General features: G+C 34.7%; 1 protein-coding gene across 1 annotated transcript; it reads left to right on the plus strand.

Moving 5' to 3' along the window:
• Positions 1-6,177: 6,177 nt before the first annotated feature.
• Positions 6,178-13,374, plus strand: Bcs1 (mitochondrial chaperone BCS1). Its single transcript, XM_088226764.1, has 7 exons — positions 6,178-6,663; positions 8,181-8,320; positions 9,272-9,484; positions 11,555-11,693; positions 12,015-12,209; positions 12,949-13,092; positions 13,170-13,374. Exons 1-7 carry the CDS (start codon positions 6,341-6,343, stop codon positions 13,288-13,290), a joined length of 1,275 nt encoding a protein of 424 aa, XP_088082890.1. The 5' UTR covers positions 6,178-6,340; the 3' UTR covers positions 13,291-13,374.
• The last annotated feature ends 1,747 nt before the right edge of the window (positions 13,375-15,121 follow it).

Raw genomic sequence — 15,121 nt, forward strand, 5'->3', positions numbered from 1 at the left:
ACATCTAGTCATAAATTATCATGCCGCAACTTTTCGTGTTTATGTACTCTTTATGTGTGTATCCTATGTGCGTATATGTTTAATATTTCAAAATATACATTCGCGAGAATAAACTGGGAATCCCAGATAGAAAAACCTACAGCGTCTCTCTATGTATCGATAAAGTAATAAAGAAATTTCCGACAAAATACACGTTCATTCTTTTTTTGAAATGTGTATATTTTTTCCGTTCTTGGATTATTGGCATCAGCTCTGTAGCTCAATCACAAATAACTATCGACATGAAATAACTAAAAACATGCTAAGCATTTTAGCGATCACAATGACCAATAATGAACATACTTAAGTTATCGCAAGTCAACGCTCGTGTCGGTTTGTTTTTTATTTTCCTCGATAAATAAATACAGTTCACTAGCGAAAAATCGGCGTTTACTATAAAAAATAATACAATATCAATAATATTTTGAGTTTGTCCAATTTTTTGTAGACAAGGACTGGATTCAACTCCCTGGGAGCTGTTAACATAAAATAATTTAATTAGATGAATCTTACCCACGTAAATAAAGGTTTCAGCTCTTTAACTTTACAAACACCGACTGATGGAATATAGAAGTTCAAATATGAGCAGAATGGTGAATGTTACACAGTGTGTAAAGTGGCCACTTAAACCAGCCAATGACAGGTCATAAGCCCTGTAGATGCCTAGAGTTCTATATAACCTTCTTTAAAATGTTCTTCATCTCTTTGTTACATCATCGTTGCAGATCAAATGTGACTCGGAGCACATTCTGAGAAAATCATCAAAATGCGACTTTTTGGCATAAAGTAATTAATATTTTAAATAAATATTTTTTTCTTACTCTTCTCTTCTCTTTCCTACGCCGTCCATACACAGAAGTGTTATTTTCGGTTAAGTTTTTTTTTTTTTTAATCGTTTTTATCGATTTTCTCAGAATGTACTCCGAGTCACATGACCCATATTTGATGTGCAACGACGATATGTTAATAATACAATATATTGCATTTGAAAAATAGTAAGGAGTACCAAATACAAAAAAGTGAAAATTAAATTACAATTACTATGGCGACTGCTTTTCTTGACAATTGGCTTGCCAACCGCCGGCTTAATGCAATAAATTTTTACAATTCACTTTCTAATGATCTAAAAAATATACAAAACATGTACGTACTTAAAAAACACCTAAATAAAACAGTTCTTACAGCCCGTGTGACGAGTGCTATGTGATGTTATTTTATTGATTTTTTATTTAAACTATTGTGTTATTATATATCCCCTCATACCAGCACTTTTGCTGATTGGGAATATTTTGTACAAATAAAATATGTAATAAAATGTAATATGAAAAGTTTAAAAAACCTTGTATTTTGCCATAAATAATAAAAATTTTATTTTTTTAATTTTAATTTATTAATTTGTATATAAATAACTGGTTAAACATTATTATTTATTTTTTAAGCGAGTTTATTCCATGGTATTGCATACTTCGAGCATAGTTAGAGAAGTTAAGATTTAACCCGGTAGTCAACCTCTTTTAATTATTGTAGAACCCTTTCTAGTCTATTAATACTAACATTATAGCAAGGTGACCAAATAGGAGTAGAGTATTTTAGCTGTCTAGACATTTACAGGGCTTTTTAAAATTTTTATTTTTTATATATATTTGGACCCTTGCCTTACGTGTCACGTACAAGGCTAAGGTAGTCGGAAAAATCATTTTTCTTTGTCTTGGAAATGGGATGTTCGATAACTGATTTTGGTTTATTACCTTTATGAGTCTAATCACCATTGTTGCTAAGTCCAAGAACAATGGCGCGTGATAACTACTTTTAACGACAGTGTGGATATCTGTTAAAGATATTCCATCTTTCCTGCATTCTGCTTCAAGATTATGGCGTTGTAAACTGAAAAATGTGCACTGAAATAACAGATGTTCGATGCTCTGTGAATAAATATCATCGCATGAACAATAGTCATCATTCCTTAATATAAACCTATAAGGGTGACTTCGCATAGCTCCGTGTCCGGTAAAAATTTGGGTCGTTTCGAAAGTACTTTGGTGATGACGACGGAAGTTTGCTGCATCAGCCAGCGTTGGAAAGAACAGTTTAGTGATTTTACCATTTATAGGGCTTATGGCCTGGTTAAGGTGGCCACTTTACGCACTTCATCATTCTGCCAATATTTGAACGTCTGTATTCCTTCAGACGGGCGGTCTGTTGATGTTTTTGAAGTTAAAGAGCGGAAACCATTGTTGATACGAGTGAGATTCATCTGACTGACTTATTCCACATACTTACTAGACAACGTTTCTTCCATCTTCTAGGCTAGACTTCTTTTTTCCCTTCTTCGTCTTCATCTCTGTTGTAATATGTTAATATTAACAGCTCCTGGGGGGGTTGAATCCAGTCATCGTCTGCAGAGGTTTAGAAAACTCAAAACATTGTTATTTAAAATACAGTTAATAAAGCTTTCACAACCCGCATACAGCTTTACGTATAAATCTTTTCCCTGTTTCCAACAGAATTTACCCACGAAATATTGAGGGAGTTGCCCCCAAATATTTCATGCGGTATGCGGGATTCCCATGAGTTTATATCCAATCACATCCATCAGAAATTCATAGTTCATTTGCTTCAACAGTCAATTCTTGGATTCAATTAGTTTCTATATTGACATTGCATTTCCTTGCATAAGTAGATTGTAGACACACTATATTCAGTAGACGTCTTTTATGTGATTCTTATGCAAAATAATTATTTATTTATTTAATTTTTCGTACGAAATGGTAATTGTACATTGGCGGGCTTATTGCCAAATGGCGATTTCTTCCAACCAACCAATAAAATAAAAAAAATATTTTTACAATTCAAACTACAAAACATATTCAATAGAAAATAAAAAAGCCACAGATATATAAAAATAGAAATAAGTGTAAATACACTACCGCCTACATTGTCGTCGGTTACGTTGTTTTGCTTAGCTTTAAAATAATATGTCAACAAATTTAAACGCTAAAAGTCACATTTTTTAAAAGAGTGGAATGAAGCGGAGTCATAAATAGACAACAATAATAGGCGTATAATTTAGATTTATTTGTAAATATTGTTTTTTTGGTTATAATGGCTGTTGTTTTCTTTTGATAAATATCCTTAAATGTGGCAGGTTAATTTTATAGAGCTATGATGTTATTAAAACTTGTGCAGGGGCAATAAGGATTCCTTTAAAAAAAAAACGATTCACCAAAAGTGTCGCTTCCGTTGTCCTGCTGGTTATAGCTCGATATAATCTAAAACTTTGTTCCAAAAACGGAAAAAATCTAATGTACGAAGCCTATGTAAAAACTAAAATATGTTCTATGCAACTACTATGGGGAAAAGGTAATCTTAATGACATAAACAGACTACAAAGAGCAAAATAACATATTAAAGTTAGTTTATGATCTCCTTTTTCTAACAGAAACTAAAGAACTCTTTAAACAAACTAAGCAATGAAATATAACTGAACTCTTTAAACTAGAATCCTTAAAAAGTTTTCCATAAATTAACCACTGATGTAATTGTAGACGAAGAACTAAAACTTTTTAAAAAAATGTAGTAAACATGGACACAATACGAGAATATAAAAAAAATATCACACACAACCTTCTAAAACAAGACAAAGACAGTGGAGACTAATAAACCATGGACTGAAATTATACAATAAACTACCAGATAAAACAATGTAAACAAAAGACTCATACAACCTTTATAAAAGATGTTAAAAACATTATCATTAACAGTATAATACCGAATAGAATATAATAATTTTATTTATTTATTTTTATTTTATTTATTAAAAGAAAACAACATTATGACGGAAAAATATTTACAAATAAACAAAAATTATAGGTCAATTATAATTTTCTATACATTACTAAATACAATGTTAAAAAAGAAGAAAAAAGGCGTAGCTTTAAAAAGCCACCCCGCATCATTCCACGCGTAAAAATCAAATAAAATATTACAATAATAATGAAATATTTTTTTAAAAAAAGAAATAGTCTTTTGTTTACTCGGACTTAAAAATTCTTTCGCTGGCGGATCCATACGGAGCTATCAGTCCTCCCTTCTTTCTTCTTTCATACAAGATAAAATAATTACAATATTAAAGTGTAAAAAAAAAAAACAAATATTAGGTAGGTACAGTTGGATTAAATTATAATTTTTATTTTTAATTAGGGTTCTAAAAAACGTGTTATAATTATTTACAATTCTGGGCAAAGATGCATTCTTATTTTTATTCGTGCTTGAAATATCAACATGAAATAATTGTTGCAGCCGAGTTGTACGTTGAGGGATACGAATTTTAATTTTCTCAAGCAGTTGAGGGCAATCTAAGTTGTTATTGCATATTTTGTAAAGGAACACGGTATCATTGATCCATTGATGATTCTTTTAGATTGCAAGGTATTGATTTTGTGATGTACTGCAGCTTCTTTATAGTTATTGAAATATAAATATTGACGATAGTTTAGGTGATTCAAAATTTTTTTTTGAATTTTTTGAATTCTTGAAATATATTTGGAATATTGAGGAGACTAGACAGTGGAGCAATATTCAAGGATACTGCGTACATGTGCAAAATATAATGTTTTTGGTGTCTGTGGATTGTTAAAAGGCTTACAGACTCTTATTATAAAGCCCAATGATTTGTAAGCTTTGCTTACTGTCTTCTCTGTATGTTTTTCATCCAAATATACACCAAGGTCACAAATACAGTCTACTTCAGTAATTTTGCATGCATTTATGAGGTAAAGGGATGGCATTATTATCTTATTTCTGGTAAATGTCACTTTGTAGCATTTGGAGACATTTAAATAAAGGAAATTATCTTTGCAGTATTTAACGACCCTATCTAGGTCTCTTTAGAGGTTTTTAATATCTTCTAAAGATTCGATTTTGGCAAAAAAAATCATATCGTCAGCGTACAAGAAAAAAATGGTAAATTCAAAGCAGTAAAAAATATCATTGTGTAAATATAAAAAAAAGAGGATCTAGAATTGATTCCTGGGGAACTCTTGAGGGGCAAATTTAAATAAAGATACAAACCCAGCCACAACTACGGCTTGAAGTTTTTTTTTATATGTAGTGTGACAAACTTTGTCGAATGCTTTGGAAAAATCCGTGTATAAAACGTCAAACTGTGTTTTTTTGTCCATATTTTTATGAACGTAGTCAGTAAAATGCACTAGATTGGTTAAAACAGATCTTTCACGAACAAAAACATGTTGGTTAATGTTTAAATATTGTTTAATCGTAGGATAAATCTGATTGTAAACGATAGATTCAAACATTTTACTAAATACCAAGAGAATGAATTTAGGCCTATAGTTATTTATTTTATTTTTACATTCTGACTTGTATATAGGGATTATTAAAGCCTCTTTTCATTGTTTCGGGAATATGTCTTTACGAATAGGTCATTTAAACAATATTGTTAGTGGCAAAGCCAAAGATTTAGCGCAGTTTTTGGCGAAGATAGTGGGAATTTTATCACTTCCAGCATCTTTACTGACATCAAGTTTACTAAGGTGTTTAATCACAATTTTTTCACAAACATTAGCATTATTTATACACTGTAAGTCATTTACTGCTCTAGTATTGTTTGTTATATGATTTTGATTATAATTATTGAATGTGGAATGAAAGTATTCGGAGAATTTTTCACATTATTTATACCTTCTTTAATAATTTCTCCCCCATAACGAATTGTTTTTGGAATATAATTATTTTTTCTTTTACTTTTAACATAAGTCCAGAAGCATTTTGGGGCACTGATTATATTTGTTTCTGTGTTTCGTATGTAATTATAAAAATCTTCTTTACTCAAACGATTTGACGAGATCGTAAAAGATTGAAAGTGTGTTTGTCAGCTACATTGTTGTAGTTTTTGGATTTTTTATGGTATTTATTTTTTTCTCTTATAACCTTAATAATAGCCTTAGAATACCATAATGGGAATTTAGTGGTTCTTGGCATTTTGTACGGTACATAAATTTCAATGCTTTTATGAAGGTGGAGGTAGAAGAGTCAACAGCATGGTCAAGCACATCTGTCAAATTTAAATATCGCGGGAAAACAAAAAATAATAAACATATCCGCGCATGCGCATCGCGTACCATTTTTATGGTCATGCGTATTGTACTGTTTTTAAATGACAGATGAACCTAACCTAAAATTTAATTTCAAAATTTTAGCAAGTTACCAGTTATGAAGTGATGTAATCTAGCGTAAAAACATTTGTCATAACTTAAAAGTAGGATAATTTAAGTTTACAAAGATGACTATTAGTGAATATATTTCAACACTCGCTGACAATCCGTATTTCGGGGCCGGATCCGGTTTATTTGCCTTGGGAGCCTCCGCTGCACTCGCCAGGCATGGTCTTCACGGCGCTTTGGTTGTGCTCAGACGTAAATTAATGATAACTTTAGAGGTCCCGTGTAGAGATAAATCCTACCAGTGGCTTCTGCATTGGATGACGGTCAAAGGCGCTAAGTCGACGCAACACTTGAGCGTTGAAACTTCCTTTACTCTTAAGGAAACCGGTCATGTCAATACAAAATATGATTTTATTCCGAGTATTGGGACACATTTCTTCAGGTAATGTTTTATATCTGCTTCACAATGTATTAACTCGCATAGTGTAGACTGTAGAGTGTACACTCAAAGATTATACCATCAACGTCACTTGATTAGTATACTTGAGGGGGTTAAATGCAAAACCGCCACTGTCCATGATCACTGTTTTTGGGAAGGCTAACAAAACCCGCAACAAAAAGAATTTTTATTTTTAGTTCATTGTGCAACTTGTCCGTGGAATAATAGGTAGCGAAAGAACTATTCATTTTAAGTTGAATCTGCACATTGAACTTAAAAGAAATAGTCATTTGGCTACTGGTTTTGTTGATCTTCCTATAAATAGTGATCATGGACAGTGGCGGTTTTGCATTTGACCCCCTCACCTAACGTTTTTTTTTAATTTCACGTTTTAGATAACACTTTTTTTTAATTTGAATACCTCACTGGGCACAACCCGTGTCGAGGCATTCATTTACATGATTTAATATATTATACTTATGGTGTCTAAAAAATATATGTAGAATACATATAAAATATTACATATTCATGCTTAAATCCACACAGATACATAAATAATAGTAAGAAAAAAAAAAGAAGAAAGGAGAAGAAAAAGAAAACAACATTATACAGCTTACATACTTAACTACTGTGCAGGCATTAGGTCAAATAACAGCTAATTATAAGCAGATTAGGAATATTTTATTTTCCAGCTTGTGGAACCAGCATGCTTACTGTAATTTGTAATGCCAATAGAATGTCGCAAATCTGCATTTTGATCAGTTTTTATATACAGTAACACTTGCATACACCGAAGACTTTTGTAACCAATAATTGCGGGTCTTCTTTGTTGCTAGCAAGAAGCACGGCATCATCAGCATACAAAAGAAAATTGACAGTTAAATCACCCATTTTTACTCCCATTCTTAAATCTTCCAGTCCTTTCATTCATTTGTTATCGATGTATACGTTGAACAGCCTTGGTGACATTACACATCCCTGTTTGACTCCTTTGGGAATGTCAAACCATGATGTGAATCACCCATTTACCCTCACATAAGCTGTGCTGTCCTTATACAGTGATGCAATAGCCCGTATCAGGTTACCGTTCACTCCACACTCCGATAAAACCTTCCACAATTTTTCTCTAACAACTCTATCAAACGCTTTTTGCAGATTGACAAATTTGCAGAAAAGCTTTTAGTGTTTAGCCAGGAATTTTTCTCATTTCAGTCATATTTCGCAGAGCATAGAGCAAACATTTGATCCATACATCTTCTTTCATTCATAAAGCCACTTTGTATATCCCGCACTCTATCTTTAGTCACTTTTCTTCCTCTCTCAATCAGTATTCTATCATACATTTTGCCAGCAGCGCTTAAAAGGTTGATAACTCTATAATTTCCGCATTCTGCCGTAGAGCCTTTTCTCTTATATAGAGGCATAACAACATCCCTCCTGCAATATAGAGGAGTGAATTTCTCCTTTAAACATTGGTTGAAAAGCTTGTTTGGTTTAATTAAAATAATATTTTGTTTTAGATATAAAAGTACGTGGATCAAAGTGGAACGCACAAGAGAGCAGCACACATTAGATCTTCACATGGGTATTCCTTGGGAAACTGTGACTCTAACGGCATTTGGCAGAGATAAATCCGTCTACTTCAATATATTAGAAGAAGGTCAGTATGATTATTCATTTTTCCGAAGCTCCCTAAATCCAGCACAAATGATCTATATCTTTAGTATTAAAATACTATTGTGTCCTATTTTAGCACTTTACTTGTTTAAATGCGGTTACAACATACAGGGGGAGACTCTCTCACATTCAGAAATTTCTGCAAAAAGTAATTCTATCATTATTTCCACAATAAACAAAACAATAATTAATAATAAAACCAGATTGCAAAACAAAAAATGTTTTTATTCAAAATGTAGGCCAAAATCACTAGCAAACATAAGTTCACCTATTAATAGGTCGATGATGCATGCTGTAAAAAAATATATTTACTTCCTCACTTCCTTACATTTGAAAAATTTTAAACAAAAACTAACATTTAGATAGTGACTTTTCAGTCTTGATTTAAATGTAAATAAAGAAGTGGGCATCTCTAACATTAGTTGGTAGATTATTCCACAATCGCGGAAGAGAAGGCAAGAATATTAGAGCAGTGAAGGGGTATTAAAAGGGTTCTCTCGTTACTAGAGCGAAGAGATAGTCCGCGTTGTGATAGAGGTTGGAAGAGCTTTCTCAGATAAACAGGCGAATTGGGATAAAATGTGAATGTTCCTTCTATGCCTGATACTGAGCCAGTGTAGTTGCGTGCGGATTCAGTTATGTGGTCAAATTTGCGAAGATTAAAGATATAACGTACACAAAAATTATGCAATCGTTCCAACTTATCAAGCTTGTCTTCATCTCGGTAGTCCTCAATACTTGTTCAGTCCTGACTGTCTGCCCTTGCTCCAATGCTACATGTAATAATTCTCATCTTACTCGTAATTCTCATCTTCTCTCGTACTCATTATTGCAATAATGGTTTATTTCAATAGGTCTCTTTAAAAGTTATAATGATTTCACATTATACAAAGGCCAGTGCCTTCTTACTCCGTCTAACGGCATCATCTTTCAGCCAGGCATCTAGCGTTAAAGCAGCACGAGGGTAAGACCATCATGTATACCGCCATGGGCAGTGAGTGGAGGCCCTTGGGACACCCACGCAGGCGGCGACCGATAGACAGCGTGGTGCTGGATAGTGGTGTGGCTGAGAGGATCTTGAACGACTGCAGAGAGTTTATCAATAACCCCACATGGTATACGGATAGAGGAATACCGTATAGAAGAGGTAAGCTATTTTTCATAAATTTTATTTTGCTCTACAAGATATAGTGTTTGCTTTTCATCATCATCACCATTCCCTTTCCGCACCTTATTGTGCATAGGTAACTGCATTGGTACACCAATCGCAGCATATTTTGATATTTTTTTTGTTACATGAAGGTAAGATGATCAGTCTTACGCTTCAGGTACCAGTCCAGGGACTATGAAATATTCTAGCGTGAAAACACCCTTTTTAAATAAATATTTCATATCAACCATGTCGGGAAACGAACCCGAACTTCTTGCACGGTATGCCAACACGCTGACCATTACACCACGACGTATTTACTTTTACGCTACATATATTCTGTTATTTGATTAAGCTTATTAGCATGCTGTGAAGATGCAATGATTTATTATTTATGTTTAAAAGCATTAACTTTGTGGTCAAACATTTTAATTAATGTTAGTAAATATTAGTCTCTTCGTCAGGACACTCACTACACCAACATGCAAATACTAAATTATGATGCAAATACTACGGAATGATGACTATTGTTCATGCGATGATATTTCTTCACAGAGTATCGAACATCTGTTATTTCAGTGCCCATTTTTCAGTTTACAACGCCATAATCTTGAAGCAGAATGCAGGAAAGATGGAATATCCTTAACAGATATCCACACTGCAGTTAAAAGTAGTTATCAAGCGCCATTGTTCTTGAACTTTGCAACAGTGGTGATTGGACTCATAAAGGTAATAAACCAAAATCAGTGATCGAACATCCCATTTCCAAGACAAACCAAAACGAATTTTTCCGAGTACCTTAGCCTTGTACACGACACGTAAGGCTACTAAATACATGGGTCCAAATATATATTTAAAAAAAAAATACTAAATTACACCTCTACCTTCACCATCACCATAGTGTGTATATATATATATATATATATATATATATATGATTATTTGATAGTCCATACTTAAAATGTTTTTTTTCTTAAATATTCTTATCAAAAGCCTACAAATCCAAAAAAAAACAGCAATAAACTGTGTTTTTACCTGAAGAGATACATTTGAAACAGTTTTACAACTTCAAACCGCTCTCCTGAACATTTTACCAAATGTGACTTCCAGCATTTCAGCTTTAAGTTACAGAACTTATGTTAAGACCCAATAGAAGACAGACCTGCGTGTGAAATAGAATAAAAATCATCAACGGATGTTTTCGACTCAGTGGCTACACTCGGGTGAAAATCCTGAAAAAAGAAATTGAGAGGAGAAAAGTCCATCTTGTAGGTTGGGGCATTTGCCTAATCTGTTGAGGACAAGACAATGGACACTGTCCAGGTAGGCTATCGCCACGCGTGCGTGTCACTCCTGCGTATTTTTCCTGGCGAAAATGTCGCAGAAAAAGTGCATTTTCATTATTTAGTTTGTCCTCCAACAATTCCAATAATATTCCAAATATTTGCCGACTGCGCGTCGTCGTGTATTTATTTTCACAGAATTCTGCTAGTGATCTACGGTCGAATTGTCTATTTTCCTGTCCCGCACGGTTAAGGTTGTTCGCGGAGCTGGGATAGGACAATATTGTCCTGTCTACTGTTTACCAAATAAAATAATAAATAGTGTAATACGTAATTTTGCTGTTATTCAAATTTAAAATGCCCACTTGTAAAAATGTCAAACATCATAGAAATAATAAGTTACCCCCTTAAAACAAATAAGCTTCTTTGCTACTAAGTTGACTAGTATTCCATACACAAAATACCAACGTGGGATCATGGCAGGATACAGCGCAGCGCAGTGCGACAATATTGTCCTGTCTACTATATTGTCCTCGTGTGAACCCTGCTTTAGTCCCATTCATTTGAGATCCCGGATTGGATTCCTGGCAAGGTTAATACGAAATGATGGTTTTACACTGTAATTTATCGCTGTCTCCGGATCGGCATCTGAAGGGTGAGACTAACCACCCTTTTTTTATTTAACAATCGATAATATTGATCTGGATGCACTGTATTTAGTTGACCGATATAGTGCCTGATACACCATTGAGTACAGATAGATGTATGATATATTTCTATTTAGGGTACCTTCTCTATGGCCCGCCTGGATGTGGAAAGTCTTCCTTCATCACAGCCCTCGCCGGAGAGTTGGAGTTTGCGATTTGTGTCCTGAATCTCTCTGACAAAGGCCTCAGTGACGACCGGCTGAACCATCTCTTAAGGTAGACTGTTTAATTAACACTTGATCGTGGGTGAAAAAGGGTAAACCTGTACATGAAATTTGCAGGTTTTTTGAAATTCGCATAACCTTTGAAACTGGCCGAAACCGAAACGAAAAACTTCGTTCGATCAGTAATAAAAAGAATCCAGTCTAATCCTTATGAATTCAGTTATTAAGACTCGCTGATTGAGGGTTTCAAAGCGTTGCGCCATAGACCACTGGGTGTGGATAAGAAAATGATAATAATGTTTTTTTAAAATACTAGTTTATTTTTATGATTCTCTCTGTGAATTTGTAAAATAAAATATTGTGTATATTTCAGTGTTGCCCCCCAGCAGTCTATAATCCTCCTTGAAGATATAGATGCGGCCTTTATATCTCGTGAAGACACTCCTCAACAGAAGTCCGCGTACGAGGGTCTCAACAGAGTCACCTTTAGTGGACTCCTAAACTGCTTGGACGGGGTGGCTTCCACGGAGGCCAGGATTGTTTTTATGACCACCAACTATCTAGAAAGGTTAGCTTACTCGAATAGAATGGTTACTGCTATTTATTTATTGTTATTGTCGCCTAAATGAATGACCAGAATCTGATATGAACATCAAATGTTAAGGATCTGGGTGTTTGTGGGAGATTTGTGAGCACCCTGACATTTTATGATCATATAGAGGCAATCAGTTGTAAATCATTGAAGATTTTAGGATTCATTCTGCGTAGTGCCAGGGTTTTCGAAAATACCCGCGTACTGAGAACTCTTTACAACTTCTTGGTGCTGAGTAGACTCGAAAGTGGCTCGATGATTTGGGGCCACATGAACTGAAGTACTTATGATTGAAAAAATCCAAAAGAAGTTTCTGAGATATCTCTACATGAGAGAGTGCGAGTTTTATCCTTGGCTCTACCCGACCAAGTTTCTCCAGGGTATGCTTGGCTACTAGAAAATAAAGTTTTGTTGCTTAGTTTTTTTAGTGTATATTTTTTTTAACCACTGAACTTCCTCAATAGACGGAGCGTTGTGATTTTGACTTTTCTTAGTCTCCAGTTCACGCGAAACTGCGCAGGAAAAAGGTTGCGCGTACGTTTAGGTTTGGTTGCTTATATCTGGTTTAATTAGATAAAAAATTAGGTATTGATTGAGTCAATTTTTTTAGGGAAGCATCGTTTCATGTTGTGAAATGGCTCCCAGGAAAACATTGAAATATAATTTAGGGAAGCAACTTAATTCCTCATTCTCATACTGATCTATCGTGTTTTAGGTTGGACCCCGCTCTGATAAGGCCAGGTCGAGTGGATCTGAAGGAACATGTCGGTCACTGTTCGCATCATCAGTTGCAATCCATGTTCCTGAGGTTCTACAGAGGAGAGCAGTCCGCAATACAAGCCAAGAGGTTTGCTGAAAAGTAAGTTTGTTCTGAAAAAATTTTTCTGAAGAATTTGAATTTCATTAGAAATAACTCATCTTATGAACATTTTCCAGGGTGACGGCATTCAACAGAGCAGTTAGTCCGGCGCAGGTTCAAGGCTACTTTATGTTCCACAAGAATTCTCCTATGGAGGAAGTGATCGATAATGCTTGCAAACTCTGGGATTTGACTTAAAACATATCTACTACTCAAATCAATCAAATTGTACATACTTAACTACATATTTAACATTTTAAAAATACATATTTATTATTGAGATTCCGTTTGTTTCATTGTTTAAATATGTTTGTCGCAAGAAGCAAAATTATCAGTTCACAACAGAGTCCTGGTCCCGACCCTGATGTATGGGGGCGAAGTATGGACTTGGAAAAACAGGGATGAAAGTAGGCTGAATGCTGTCGAAATGCGATCTCTCAGGCGAATGTATGGTAAAACTATGGACGATAGATGCACAAATGTTGAGATCCGTACATTATGTAAGGCTGAGACAAGCGTTATTGACAAAATCAAGAAAGGAGCTCTGCGCTGGTTTGGACATGTAGAGCGAATGGACAGCGAAAGAACGGCTAAGAATATTTACAATGCGAATGTTGATGGATGCAGAAATAGAGGAAGACCAAAAAGACATGGCATGACCAAATCCAACAAATACTTGAAGATGGACTTGTCAAAAGTCGGAATAATCAGCGCGCGTGCATGAGAAGATGTATGAATGTGGAGGAAGCGAGATCTTTGGCAGTGTGATTTGGCATTCTATCATCTGCCTACCGGGAAACGGCGTGATGGTTTGTTGTGTTATTTTTGGTATTCTGCTTGTTTCATTGTTTTATATTTCGTCAGTCGGTGTGCATTACCGCCAATCTACAATTTTGACAAAAATTCCATTTTCATATTGGGAATCTATAACTCTTATTTATTTATTTATATATACGCCCAATGATATTTTTAAGGACGTATGTATACAAAGAAAATTATTTAAAAAAAAAGTAGAACGACACAATGGTACATAGTAGACTCGGTGGGAGTGGAAGCGGGAGAGAGGTGTTTATAATTGAATTTGATTCAGTGATCGTTTGAAAGAAGACAACTTGCTATCAAAGAAATCAAGACTGGTATGTTTGTTGGCAGACCTAAAAACTGGGGCATAGGGAAATGAAAACCATAGTTAGTTCTATGGTTATCGGTATGAAAGAGTAAGTTTTGTCTGAGGTTTCTAGTTGGGATATTTAATTTTATTGAACTCAGTAGTTCAGACGCATCAAAGAATGAGTTGAGCATTTTAAATAGGTATTTTTGATTGTGATTTCTTAAAGCTAGAATAAATACATCTAAGACTACTGGCGGCCTCCGTGGTGTAGTGGTCAAGACGCTTGACTCACGCACGGAAGGTTCCGGGTTCGATTCCCGGTGAGAACACAAAAATTAAAATGTGATTTTTCTCAAGCCTGGGTGCTCTGTGATGTAATTCACCACTGTAATTAGGCCTCCTGGCCTGTTGTGGTGCAAAAAAAAAAAAAGGAAAAAAAGACTAAATATGTTTTTTTTTTTTTTAAAGGAATAACCCGCTAAGCCTCTATTTTGAGGCTTGTCAGCAGGTTGGATAAAGGGGATATGGAAGAAGGTAATGAAAAATACACCACAACACCCAGACCAATTGAGAAAAAAATCTTTCTTGGATTTTTTTTCTTGCAACTAGCGGGAATCGAACCCGCGACGCCAGTTTCACAGATAGCCGTCTCACCAACTGCGCCACGGCGCCTGTCAATCAAGCCTGTTAACAAGAAAGTCACAAATAAATTATGCACAGCAGACAATTTTTATTGTTGGGTCACCACAAAGACAATGTCAACTCTTTTAAATATTTAGGTACTGAAATGACTAATGATAACAATTATAGTACCGAGATTAGAGCACGGCTATCGGCAGCAAACATATGTTATTATGGCTTGTTTAAACATCTGGGATCTAAATTGCTCACTAGAAAAACTAAGACCATTATTTACAA

Source organism: Micrasema longulum, unplaced genomic scaffold (assembly GCF_059751315.1).
Source record: "Micrasema longulum isolate JH-2025_06_02 unplaced genomic scaffold, ASM5975131v1 h1tg000469l, whole genome shotgun sequence".
Classification (NCBI taxonomy): Eukaryota; Metazoa; Arthropoda; class Insecta; order Trichoptera; family Brachycentridae; genus Micrasema; species Micrasema longulum.

Excerpts from the sequence above, each read along its gene's own strand:
- Bcs1 (XM_088226764.1), top strand. The coding sequence starts at position 6,341 with ATGACTATTAGTGAATATATTTCAACACTCGCTGACAATCCGTATTTC. Across the intron at positions 6,664-8,180 it reads ATTGGGACACATTTCTTCAG|ATATAAAAGTACGTGGATCA; the intron begins GTAATGTTTTAT and ends ATTTTGTTTTAG. Across the intron at positions 9,485-11,554 it reads AGGAATACCGTATAGAAGAG|GGTACCTTCTCTATGGCCCG; the intron begins GTAAGCTATTTT and ends ATTTCTATTTAG.